The following is a 14223-nucleotide window of genomic DNA, read 5'->3' as shown; positions in this document are numbered from 1 at the left end:
TAGGGTGACTATTTTTTAAATTTTTAACTAATTCTATATTGTAGGAAATTTAATTATGCAACTTTTATGCCAGTACAACTTTTCTCGGAAATGAATACTTTTAAAGTTATAATCAAAAAACGAAGAAAAAAATCGAATTTTTCCTTCAATTTTTTACATTTTGATTATTTAAACAATGTTCCGGACCTTTTTGAGAGGGAGGATAACTTAAATATTATTATATGATTTATTTTCAAGCAATTTCTGCAAAAAAATTTGAGTCACCTCCCAACGTCCTCTCAAAACAGATGCGCCCTGGACTATATATACTTTTTGAGATATTTGTGAAAAACCGTATAAAAACATGTTTTTTTTTGTTGAAAAATGAACATATCTATTCACTCGCAAATAACTCGAAAAGTATTAACTTAATGAAAAAATGCAATAAAACAAAAGTTGCTTACAATTAGCCACTTTATCCATTTTCGGACCTATTTTGAACATATATGATTTCACCCCCGAGAAGGAGTGAAACTCACTTCCATGGCAAAAGCACACATCGCCACAGTATTACTTTTTTTCTTTGACATATTAGCTATGTATATGCCAAATTTCATGTCAATCCAAACGGTTTTTTTTTTATTTGGAGCAAAAACCGTTAGTAATTGGACTACATGGTAACCCATTAAAAAATTTTGTTTTGAAAGTTTTTGTGTAAAAAGTGTTAACTTTTTTTTCATTTTTAAGGATTTTAGAAGCTGTTTTCTAATCTATTTAACTGTCTCTACAGAAGAACCATACTTTAAAGCTTTTTAGTGAAGAAACCTTCTGGAAAATACAAATGAAATTGGGCTGTATGTCAAATTAGATGAAAATAACATAAAATTACACTAGATTTATTTTTCTTATATTGTCTATACTATACGGAAGTTGGACTTGACTAACATGGCTATTTTGGCTTTGTTGATTGCTGCCCTAAAGAGTCCCGGGCCTCGATTTTTGACCCTTCGCTTCGTTATCGAACGTATACGCTTCGTATCTGTTTAGTATACGAAGCGAATACGTTCGATAACGAAGCGAAGGGTCAAAAATCGAGGCCCTGTAGTGGTCAAGTTAAACCATTTTCGTAGGTTACCAAGCCAGGATATTCTTCTTCTTTCTCTTGCCTTTTTCCATACACCTTACCTTAAAGTATGGTCCGAAGTTGTCGTATAGTTGCTCATTACGAATTATATGGCCCAGGTATTCCAGTTTGTGACTTGTGTTGTATTGTGTTTTATGGTTATGACAAGTTCACACTCTTTACAAATTATATAGAGCTCCCTCGTGGATAACTTTGTCTATCCAGAAAAATAACAGATTTAAGAATTAATTACAAATGTTGAAATTTATTGAAAGAATTTACATGAAAACTGGTTCATTCTAAATCACTGTTAGTGGTATGTAGTTGCATATTTGGCTCTGTTCATACCAACAAAATTTAAAATTACTTAAATTTGCTAATGAGTTTTTACATACTTTACTATTTTTTAAATTTATATCTAACTTCATGGTTTAACATGTTTCGTATCTTCTTTTTTATCCATCTTTTCCCCTCCATTTTTCCTTTTATTATAAGGCGAAGAAGATGGCATTTATGTCCTCTAATTATATGGCTGAAGTATTCTGTTTTTCTCCGCTTTATGATGTTTATGAGCAGAGGTTCTGAATTCATCATTTGGAAAATATCTTCATTGGAAGTGTGCGAAACCCACGATATCTTTAGGATTCGTAATACAAAGAATTATTTAAAAAAAGACTAAGTTTTCACTCTAATTGCATATAAAACAACGTAATGTTACTCTACATCCCACCAGATTGAAAACAATGGGAACTTTCTCTGGTTATACCTCCGTTATATTCTACAATTTGCAAGCCATACGGATGCTGAGACTAAGGAAGATGAGGGAATTTTACAATTTATAATTCACGTCCCATCTGCTTAGCGCGGTAAAGTTCCAACGAGAAAGGTTCCCTTCGTACTCCAATCAGGGTAAACATGTAAATAAAAAATAAATAACCATTTTCAATTTCGTTGCAAAACGAAAAAACAGCCGCATCATATTCTAGTCCAATCAGAGAATGCAGCAAGCACCTCTACCGGTTTCGAAACTTATTAGTCTCTCATTAGGAGGCACATATGCTGCTCTCTCTGATCCAACCAAAACAAACCCCGGCGTGCAGTCACGGATTGCAACGAACGAAATGGCATAGATGCCCTAGCGGCAACTGCTAGCAAAAGATTAAGTTTTCACTCTAATGGCATATAAAACAACGTAATGTTTCTCTACATCCCCCCAGACTGAAAACAATGGGAACCTTCTCTGGTTACACCTCCGGGGCTTCTACAATTTGCAAGCCATACGGATGCTGAGACTAAGGAAGATGACGGAATTCTACAATTTATAATTCACGTCCGATCTGCTCAGCGCGGTAAAAGTCCAGCGAGAATGGTTCCTTTCGTACTCCAATCAGAGTAAACATGTAAATCAAAAATGAATAACCATTTTCAATTTCTATGGTGGCATCTATGGGGCATATATGTATTTTAGTTCGTTGCAATCTGTGACTGCACGCCAGGGTTTGTTTTGGTTGGATCAGAGAGAGCAGCATATGCACCTCCTGATGAGAGACTAATAAGTTTGGAAACCGGTAGAGGTGCTTGCTGCACTCTCTGAGTGGACTAGAATATGATGCGGCTGTATTTTCGTTTTGCAACGAAATTGAAAATGGTTATTCATTTTTGAATTATTTTGAAGTTATTTTTCATATAAAGAAACCGAAATTAAACATTACCTATGTAAAAAGAAGAACCTTTACTTATATTATACTTCCAGGTCCACCCCTTCTTCAAATTCACCCCGCAAGCAGACAGATTCGATGTTGCAGTTCTTCGGCTGGACCGTGCCGCACATAATTTACCTCATATCACCCCTATATGTCTTCCGCCTCGAGGGGAGAACTTCTTGGGGGAGATTGGAGTAGCTGCCGGATGGGGTGCTCTGAGTCCGGGTTCCAGATTGAGGCCACAGACGCTACAAGCAGTGCAAGTACCTGTTATTGAAAATAAACAATGCGAGCGGTGGCATAGGTAATGGCATTTTGGTATTTAATATAATATTTGTCTAATAAATGATTACAATTAATTCTAGAAATACAACACTTAAAATTATTGATTTAGTACTTCGTGTAAAATTTATCATTTGTTATGCATTTTAATCAAGTAATAAAAGGTAATTAGAATTTTTTTTTCAAAAAATTTAGTTCTTAACATTGCATTATAGTTTAGCTATAGTGAACTCTCTATACTAGTGAACTCTCCTACTCACGGTCTTCCTGTAAGGCTAGAAATTTGTATAGTGATAATTCATAGCACACCAAGGCTAAAAACCATGACCTGGCAGGCATCAGCCCTGCACTTGTATCTACCAGGTGAATCGAAAAGTGCATAGTTTAGGGGGAAAATAAACTTTCTCCTGTAAAGTTTAAATTTAAGTATGTGTTTGAGAAAGTCATTTAGAAGAAATGTGTACAATGACAGGCGATTCTTAACAGCATAAGACATTGTCAGGCGAGGGAAAAGACTAGGGTTTTTTCCTAAAATTATTTTTTTTGCACAGAACAAAGTTTTTTTAGGTTTTTTGAATCATTCCAAACAGAAAAGGTCTTTAGTAACTTTTCTCTTAGGTTCATAGTTTTTGACATAATATAAGCGATTAAAAAGTTTAAAAATTGCGAAATCGGCCATTTTTAAACCAGAATCGGACATTTAACTAAAAATTTCAATGTTGCTAAGGTAGGTAGATATTCTTTAAACATCGATTGATGAAATCCCTAAGAGTTTTTTTCAATACAATATCGAAAACCCCTTTGTTTTTAATTGCTAATCAAGCGGGCGCGACATTGTAGTATAAGTGAGGACGTTTGAGTTGGCATAAATTCATTATCTCGAGAATTGGCAAATTTGAAGAGATATTTTCAGACAGGTCGATTTCCATTTTTAAATTAGGACTTTTTGGCATATATAATATATAATACTGGTGACGTCATCCATCTGGGCGTGATGACGTAATCGATGATTTTTTTGAATGGGAGTAGGGGTCATGTGATAGCTCATTTGAAAGGTTATTTAATTCTCTATTCAGTAATATAAACGTTAACATAATTATTTACACAGGGTGTGCAAACATTTCTTCTTTTTTTTGTGTAAATTAATTAAAAAAAATGATTTTTGTACACACTGTATAAATAATTATGTTAATGTTTATATTACTGAATAGGGAATTAAATAGCCTTTCAAATGAGATATCACACAAACCCTACTCTTATTTAAAAAAATCATCGATTACGTCATCACGATCAGATGGATGACGTCACTAGTATTATATATATTCCAAAAAGTCCTAATTTAAAAATAAAAATCGACCTGTCTGAGGATTTTTCTTCGAATTCGTCCATTCTCGAGATAATGAATTTATGTCAACTCAAACGTCCTCACTTATACTACAGTGTCGCGCCCGCTTGATGAGGAATTAAAAAACAAAGGGGTATTCGATATTGTGTTGCAAAAAACTCTTTGGGATTTCATTAATCGATGTTTAAAGAATATCTACCTACCTTGACAACATTGAAATTTTCAGTTAAGTGTCCGACTCAAAAACTATTTACCTAAGAGAAAAGTCACTAAAGACCTTTTCTGTTTGGAATGATTCAAAAAGCTAAAAAAACTTTGTTCGATGCAAAAAAATAATTTTAGAAAAAGACCCTAATCTTTCCCCTCGCCTGGCAAGGTCTTATGCTGTTCAGAATTGCCTGGCGTTGTACACATTTCTTCTAAATGACTTATTCAAACACATACTTAAATTATGCACTTTTCGATTCACCTGGTAGATACACGTGCAGGGCTGATGCCTGCCAGGTCACGGTTTTTAGTCTTGGTGTGCTACGAATTACCACTATACAAATTTCTAGCCCTACAGGCAGACCGTTAGTCGGAGGGTTCACTAGCTCTTAGACTATTATATTTCAGATAGATATTTAAATATCGTTTATCAAGGGATGCTTAGCAAAATCTAATGTTTAAATCTTTGAAAAAAATTAAACAAACATAATTTTGAAAATCATAATTTAATTTAAAAAAGTTGTGAATATTAATAATGGTTATACAATCCATTTATGACTTCCTCGATATCCGATTGTGGGCTACTGTGCTACTCCTCCACCGCAGAAAATCTTGAGCTTTCCGAAGGATGTAGGGGCTGGTACTCCTACTCTTACCCGTTTTTGAGGTTGTCCCAAATGTGATCAATTGTGTTAAGATCGGTAATGCGTGCCGGTCATTGTAAATCTTGAACCTCCACCTCATTAAGGTAGTCACAAGTGAACCTTTCGGTACGTCAACGTGCATTTTCATACATTAATCCAAAGTTTTTACCAGTTATATATATATATATATATATATGTATATATATATATATATATATATATTTATATATATATATATATATATATATCAGTCAATATTACCTAACTGCTTTATATATATATATATATATATATATATATATATATATATATATATATATATATATATATATATATATATATATATATATATATATATATCCGTCTTGCGACGTTGTCCGATGCCTAATTTCCATGACACTCTATCATCCCATTGGCCCTCTCTAAGATCTCTTGCGCTCATCGCCTTCGTTACTCCCTCTCTCCAAGATTTCTTGGGTCTTCCTCTCTTTCTGCGGTTTGTTGGTACCCATTGCATAATTATTTTAGGGAGTCTTGAGTTATCCATCCTCTGGACGTGTCCGTACCATATCAGCTGTTTTATTTCTATGTCTGTTGTTAGAGAGCCGTCAACCCCCATTCGCTGTCTTATCTCATCATTACGTATTCTCTCTCTGCGTGACACTTCTACTGATCTTCTAAAAGCGTCCATTTCTACTGCCTCCAGTTTTCTTCTGTTGTTTTCGGTTATCCGCCAAGTTTCTGCTCCGTACAATAGACTGCTTTTAATAAGAGATTCGTAGATATTGTGCTTTCTTCTTTTTCCTATTTCATGATTCCACAGTACGCTGTTTAGACAACCTATTGTTTTTCTGGATTGTGTTATTCTTCTCTTTATTTCTTCATCATCTTTCCCCATTGTGTCAAAAACGATTCCTAGATATGTGTAATGGTCGCAGGGCATGATGATTTCATTATTTTCTAATGTGATGTTCGATAGTTCGGTACCTATTGGCAGGTATTTTGTTTTTTCTGTATTAATTTCTAGTCCCCACTTTCTATACTCTTCTTGTAATTTCCTTGCCATGTACTCTAAATCATCTTTATCGTTTGCTATAACAACCTGGTCATCAGCAAACTGCAATGTATATAAGCAAATCTCTCCAAGGTCTACGCCCATGCCTCTGCATTTTCGTTTCCACTCTTTCAATGCTTTTGCAACATATATTTTAAATAAGGTCGGTGATACACAACACCCCTGACGTAGACCTTTATTAACCAGGAAGCTTTGCGATAATCTGTTTCCAGTTTTTATTTGTGATGTTGACCCTTCATACAAATTTCTTACGGCTTTTATTAAGGTGACACTAATATTCGTCTGTCGTAACACGTTCCAGAGTTTGTTTACAGGAACTGTATCGTACGCCTTCTGCAAGTCAATAAACATGAGGTGGGTTTCTTGATTTGTGCTTAATTTTTTTTCTATTAGTTGTTTGAGGCAGAAGATATTATCAGTACAGCTTCTTCCTGTTCGAATACCGGATTGTTCTTCTTCCTCTTGGTCTTTGTACTCCTTCTCAATGCGATCTCTAATTATTCGTCCATACAAACGGCTGAATGTACTAGTCACTGATATCCCTCTATAGTTTAACCAGTTAACCAGTACCAGTTAACTGTATAAAAAGCATGTCATGGTCTTGGAGAAATTCTTCCACATATCTTTAAGCATTTACACTGCCTCTATCGAAAACAACAGCATGAGTACGAGTTTTGTAAGAGATGCCTTCCCAAATCATTATTTACCACTATTGGTAAGCCATTGTTTCAGTTATACTTCATGGAGCAAACCTTTGAATTTGACACCTGTAGACAAGCTGACGTCCATCTGAGCCACTTACGGCTATTCTGCTCTCATCTGGGAACAGTATGTTCTTCCATTTCGCCACAGTTCAGTCAGTATATTCTCGGTCAAAGCCAAGTATAGTTCTACGGTGTTGTAGGAGCAGTTGTGGGACGCGATCTGGACGGAAACCCTCAAGTTTATTTCTGCCAGTGTTCTTTTAATGGTATGTTTACTTATGCTTACACATCTCTCCTAAAAAAGCACGTACGAGCTTCAGAAGCGGTGCAATAGCGATTTCTCAACACGTTGCTGACAATAAAGCAGTTATCTCTAATTGCGGTGCAGGCCGGCACGCAGTCGTCGCAGTCCAGATCTTAACCCAATTGAGCACATTTGGAACAACCTTAAAAAACAGGTAAGGGCAGGAATACCAGTCTCTAAATCCTTCGGAGATCTCAAGACGGCTGAGGTAGATGAATGGAACAATATACCCTAATCGAATATCCAGAATATCTTGAATGGATTGCCGAACCGGCTTCAATAAATCTTAGGCGGCACTCATTAATAATACTCATATTTTTTTAATTAGACTATGATTTTCATAATAGGGAACTTGCATAAAATTTTAAATTCGAAAAAAATGGTATAAATCACAACAGAACATAATTTAGAACCTGTATCAAAGATAAAAAAGTTTTGTTTGTCTTTCGTTTGGCCCCTAAAGACGACTAAAAATTCAACTTATACCAGCCACCCCAAAACGCGTCGTGACGTCACAGGGTTGTATGTTTACATTCTACACCAATTGTATATATAACTTTAAATCAGACATTATAAACGTCAGTAAAAATACAGTTATGTGACGTTAAAAGTGTTTTTCATCGTTTGAACTATTCATAGAAAATGTGTAATTTTACAAAATGGTTTTATTTTCAATAGTAAACCTTCTGTCCTTTCCTTCAAAAACTTTATCAAGCTCCAATCTCAACAAACTGGTATATATTACTACAACGACATACGATAAAAATGTCATTAGAATATAAATATTTTTCCTTTATTCCCCGACGACGAGCTGAAAAAATACCCAAGTAGGTGGAGGTCAATAAACTAAGGAAGAAGAAGAAGAATATACGTAAATATAACCGTAAACAGAATCACATAGTTAAACTCTGTGACGTCACGGGTCGTTTGAACTATTTTAAGATAAAGAAGACTTTAAATTTGTACTTCTAAGTTATTATGAGTTTTTGAAGCGTGAAATTTTGTAAATCTTATTTTTATACAAAACGGAACATTATCATGTAATAAAAAAAATATGTGCAAGTTCCTTATTACGTTTGTTTAAATTTTTTTCGATGTTTCTTAAACTTTGGATTTTTGCTAAGCATCCCTTGATAAGCGACTTTTCTTTCAATAATTTTATTGTTTTCTTTACCACAGAGGTAGTTTGCCCCGTATCTTTCATAAAATGTGATTCAAGATTGACAATTTCTGCAAATTGAAAGTAATACAAGGTGGACGGTTACTTATGCCCACATTGAGTGTATGTAATATTTTATTAATTCTAGTTAAGTTAACAGATAACTAACTGCAACTAAAAGTTTTGTAACAATAAGGCGGATACCTAGAACACTGAATGCCAATTGTTTACCAATAAAACGACATTTCACTCGTAGCACTATGGAGGGACACTTCAGCTGCCAATTTTATTATTTTGGCCTTAGACTAGTTCTTTCTCAGATGTATGTAATACGTTTTATTTAAAATCAAATTGTACAGTAAGAAATTTGAAGAAGCAAATAAAGAATTATAATAACTATTTCACAATTCATACTTATTAATAATTATAAAGAAACAAAATTTGGTTGAACAAATTTTGCATAATGTATTTTTAAATGGAGGAAAATGTGGGATGTAGTAACACAGCAGTAATGTAGTTTGTAGTAGGTAGTAGTAGCATTGGTGTTAACTAAAGTGGTAGTACCAAAGTAGTAGTTAATAAGCAGTTGTAGTGAAAACTACACGTGGTATTAATTAGGTAGTCCCACCAAAAAGAAGGACAAGACAAGCTTAATATAAAAAAAAACAAAAAGATTACGAAATAAAATATATTTTCGAACGAAAATTTTCGTTTAAGTAGTTTTATTAGTTTGAAGTGATAACTGACAATCGGAATCCGGAATTACCAACATACAAACTTTAGATCTAGTTGTAGATAAATTAATGGGTAGTATACCAGACGAAGTAAAAGTAAATTGTTTTGAAATAATTAAAAAATTAAATTAAAGAATGATAATTAAACACAGCTATTAGTGGAAAGTTTACTCGAAATACCAAAACAGTACAAATTACTGCATAATATGCAGACGATGTCGCCATTATTAGATAGTAGAAGCAAGACACGACTAATGGAAACGTTCAAGGAAATTGATCCCGAAGCACAAAAAAGAGGGCTTAAAATAAACGAAACAAAAACTAAGTACATGAACATCAAAAGATTACCTGACAATGAAAATAATATAGCAAAAGACAACTATACTATTGAACGTGTGAATGCCTACACATATATGTGGGCACAGAAATGAATCAGAAGAAATCCATAAGTAGTGAAATTAATAATTAATGCAAGTATTTCCAGTGGAAATCGTACATACTATGCTAATAAAAGATTAATAACATCGAAATTATTAAATAAAAGAACCAAAATGATTATCTACAGAACATTGATTAGAGTCGAAGTAACCTATGATTGTGAAACCTGGGTAATGACGAAAAAACATAAAGCCCAACTCAGGACATTCGAGAGAAAAAAGAACTGAGAAAAGTATATGGCCAGATGCAAGAGGAAGTCATGGTTGGGACATGTTCAGAGACAAGAATATACTAAAACGACAAGGAAGAAGATGACAAAGAGTACAAGTCGGTAGGAAGGCGAAAAAAGAAAGGCCCAGGACGAGATGGTTGGATGACGTGGAAGACGACCTGAAAACCATGAATATAAGACAATGGACGAGAAGGACACAAGAGAGATCTTAATGGAAGGACATAACCGGACAGGCAAAGACACATCCAGGGTTATGATGCCAAAAGAAGAAGAAGATTAGTGGAAAGAAAATTTGAGCGCCAAGTACTCAAATTAAAATCAAAGGAAATTGGTGTAAAAAATTTTTAAAGGAAAATAATAGATATGTCATTATTTTCTCTGTTATCCCACAAAACTTGAATCGTCGAAACACAAACCAGTCAAAATGATTTTCTGGACTTATTTTTCGTTATAAATGTAGAACTTAGGTGACCATAAAAATCAGCGTCATTGCACATAACTAGATTTACAAATACGAAACTAAACAAGGATACCATTCATGGTATGGTTAGAGTTAGGGAGCAAGATGATAATATTATATTCTTATCATCCAAAATGGACCAGTATTTTGTTAAGCTAATAGTAAACTTATACTGCTGTAAAATGTTTGTTTGTTGTAGGTCGAAAGGCATTTCTGTTACAATTTATGAGGAAATGATGTGTGCTGGATACAAAAATGGTGGTCGAGATAGTTGTCAAGGAGATTCTGGTGGACCATTAATGCTACAAAGAACTGGCAGGTAATAATAAATAAATATAAATAATACATTACATCAAATATTGTGCTTATATGGCACTAGACACAGTTGATTGGAATGACAACTAATTTTTTTCAAAAAACATCTCGATTTACACATCGGAAATAGTTTTCAAAAAAAAATTATTAACCGCCTGGCTTTGGCTGAAAAGATCTGAGAATATATTTTTACGCCCTATGATCCATCAAATTCTGACTATTCTGTTTTTCTGCATTACATATTTCTATGTGATTCCTATGATTTTGTAAATGTGTTTGTTCGTATTGTGTTGTATATTGTGTGTTGCATTATGTATTGTGTAAGATTGAAGACGTGTATCTCATACTTATCCGTTATTGTTGGCATATTCTTTTTGTCGATTTCTTATTTTAGTATTGAATTTTTCTTCATAGAGTAGGATTAGAGCTGCTTCTTTGATTTTTCCCTTTAATGTCAGTTTCTTTTATGATTATTGATGGATCTTTCCAGTGTACGCATTGTTCCAGGCATGTTTTTATACTGTTATTTGTTGAAATTCTTGTTTTTGATGTATGTTTCATGCTCGTTTACCCTGAGGTTTAGTGGTCTTGTGGTTTCTTCCATTAAAATTGTTGCATTGAAAGGGTATTTTGTAGATGCAGTTCTTTGATCTCTCTTGTACCTATGTTGTTAGGTTTGGTTTTGGACAGGATAGTTCTGAACGTGTTAGTTGTTTTAAATGCTGTTGTAATGTTGTACTTGTTTCCTATCCTTTTTAATTTTTCTGAAAAGCCTTTTACATATGTTATTCTTGTCATCCTTGAGTTCCTTCTTGTGGTTCTTACTAGACTATTTGTGGTGTTTGGTTCTTTTCTTTCTTTATCATCTGGAATTCTTTGCTTATAAACGACAGTGGGTAGTCATTTTTTATTAAAATTGTCGGTAGCAGGTTTTTCCTTCCTGAAATGACTTTTCAGGAAATAAATTCATCACACTATTTAAACCAATATAATCCGATCTTATTCTGTCCAAATCCAAACACAATGCACAAGTGAGGTCAAATTGCATTGCAGTTATTAGATCTCACCATTTACACTTGCAGTTCAGATGAGTGTTGCATCTATAAAATACCCTGTGAATGCAACAATTTATAAGTAGTGGGAGAAACCACAAGGCCGCTAAACGTCAGGATAAACCAGCACGAACCATACATCAAAAACAGATTTCAACAAATCACAGATATGCAAACATTAAAATATTATTAAAAATATATGTTAAAAAGAGAAAAATCAAAGAAGAATGTAGTAGCCTTTGCTTACCAATAGTAAAAGTAGAATAAAAAAAATATATATACCAACAATATGGGATAAAAAAATCTGAGACACAAATCTGCGATCATACACAATATATATGCAACACACAATACACAAACACAATACGAACACTTACATACACAAAATTGCACGAATCACATGAAATAAAGCAGAAACACACAAAAAATCAGATTTTGATGGACCATAGAGCATAAAAAATCCACCCTTAAATCTTTTCAGCCAAAGCGTGAGTGTTGTCTACCACACCGTAGTCCGGTATCCCAATCAAAATTTTTAAAAGACGTAACCGCCTCAAAAACTCTTACGGTTATGTCGTCCCTACCATTTCCAACTAGCGAATGTGAAAAGTGGTACTTTTCAGGAGAGCAAAATAACTCCTAGAGACTCCTAACTCAGCGCATTGACAATTGGGAAAATTTTTATATTTTTTGTATGTAGGTAATGTTTAATTCTTGTTAGATTGATAACAAGTTTGAACTGCTTATCATTTTTTTCTTTTCAAAAAATCACATTCGGTACTTTGCTTTTTGTAATAATCAAAGATTTGTTTCGGTCCGATGATTCAAGCGAATGTATAATAGCGAATAACTGTATAATCAAAAAATGAAAATCCGTTAAAATAAAATCATAAACTGCCTCAAAAGAATTTCTTGGAAGCGATACTGAAACAAAATTCGCACAAATTGTAAACACGTGCATTTTTTTCATGTCAGCAGTTTAGCATTTTCGACAGTTTACAGATTACAACGTAATCGCTTCTATTTACATATTTCATATTTTGTTTCATGTTTTAACTTGATGGAAAGAGTACCTACAAAAATGATGGTGATTTACATGGGCAAATTTTTGATGTATTAGTGGTGGATAGAAATATTCCTAGCATCGGTCTAAATGGCGTGATTACACTTAAGTTTCTAGTTTGTCTTCACTTCAATCCACTTGATTATTTAATCTATTTTTAGTAAAATTCTTTCAGACCAAATACTCCCTCATTTGAGCCCAACTTAACTTCAATTATTGGATTTAACTATAAATCAACAGTCCATTGACGATATCTTCCACGATACTCCTTCATTTATGTCATTTGACGAATCTTCTATCAGTCATCGTTGGAATGTGTTCAACAAGACAGCTGCGATAAGATGCATTATCCAATACTACGACAGAGTTCTCGTACCATTTCTCGAAGTTTGTGAGGTCCATGTCCCCTGTTTTATTTGCTAAAAAAACAATACAGTATTTTGCAGAAAACGAGTGTCGCTGGCATTATGGGCGACAATTCGATGCTGTTCTTACTTGTCAATCCTCTCGACAAAACTTTAACAATATCTTGCCAATCATTTGTTACTGTTTCATACTACTCAAGTTTGTCAACTATATATCTGGCGATAACTGTTGTTTAAGTCTTGCATAAATAATAATCTTTTTTTGCTACTAGTACTGTGATTATCTTTCCTTCTGCTATTAATTATGTCTGAAATTTACCTACTCCAACAAATTGATTTTGCATCTCTTATAATACTTAAATCAATTATTTTATTGGCAAAAAATAATATTTTTTTTATTTCAGGTGGTTTTTAATCGGAATAGTATCTGCAGGATATTCCTGCGCTCAGCCAGGCCAGCCAGGAATCTACCACAGGGTTGCGCATACTGTGGATTGGATCACACGAGCGATCGGCAGCTAAAATTTCTCTTCTAGAAAATTTGATATTTATTTATACGAGAGGCCATTTTCTGGGTAGAGAAATGGGACAAGATATTAACGAGAGTTCTTGAGATAAAATTTTGTACATTTTTTCATTCACAGATCTATTTATGTATTTAAGAAATTTAATATGTCACATAATTACCTTATTTAAGCAGGCTGTGAACAATTTTATTTAAAATAAAATTTTAAAACTGCAGAATATTATGTTTATTTTAAAAATATTTTAGAATGTTATTCATTTAACAATAATAACGCAAATTGAACATTATTACCTCTAAAACTCAGGCATACAAGACAAGGGGAAAATCAAAGAATTAGTAGGAATAGTAGTAGCCAACACACTATACAAATAGTGTTTATTTTCGAATCCAAAAGCTCAATAATGATATTGCTTGAACTCTAGAAAACAAAAATTATTATACCCATACCTCAGAAGAAGCAACTGTTATGTTCCGCCAATCTGTCGCTTGTAATACCCACCATGAGCGCTTGGC

At 33.7% G+C, this 14223-nt stretch overlaps 1 protein-coding gene across 3 annotated transcripts in view; it reads left to right on the top strand.

The window, feature by feature from the left end:
* The window catches only part of LOC114335606 (uncharacterized), a 342737-nt gene extending 328809 nt beyond the window's left edge, over positions 1-13928 (top strand). For 2 of the 3 annotated variants that reach the window (XM_028285875.2, XM_028285865.2), the window contains 3 exons: positions 2856-3109; positions 10589-10708; positions 13589-13928. In XM_028285875.2, the coding sequence (XP_028141676.1) occupies positions 2856-3109; positions 10589-10708; positions 13589-13706 (492 nt within the window). In that variant the 3' untranslated portion in view covers positions 13707-13928. Of the gene's footprint in view, positions 1-2855; positions 3110-10588; positions 10709-13588 lie in introns of those variants that run through there. The other variant, XM_050653330.1, reaches the window with a different exon arrangement.
* The last annotated feature ends 295 nt before the right edge of the window (positions 13929-14223 follow it).

This window comes from Diabrotica virgifera, chromosome 6, assembly GCF_917563875.1.
Source record: "Diabrotica virgifera virgifera chromosome 6, PGI_DIABVI_V3a".
Classification (NCBI taxonomy): Eukaryota; Metazoa; Arthropoda; class Insecta; order Coleoptera; family Chrysomelidae; genus Diabrotica; species Diabrotica virgifera.
The sequence above is the reverse complement of the archived record's forward strand: the minus strand, read 5'-3'. Positions and strand labels throughout refer to the sequence as shown.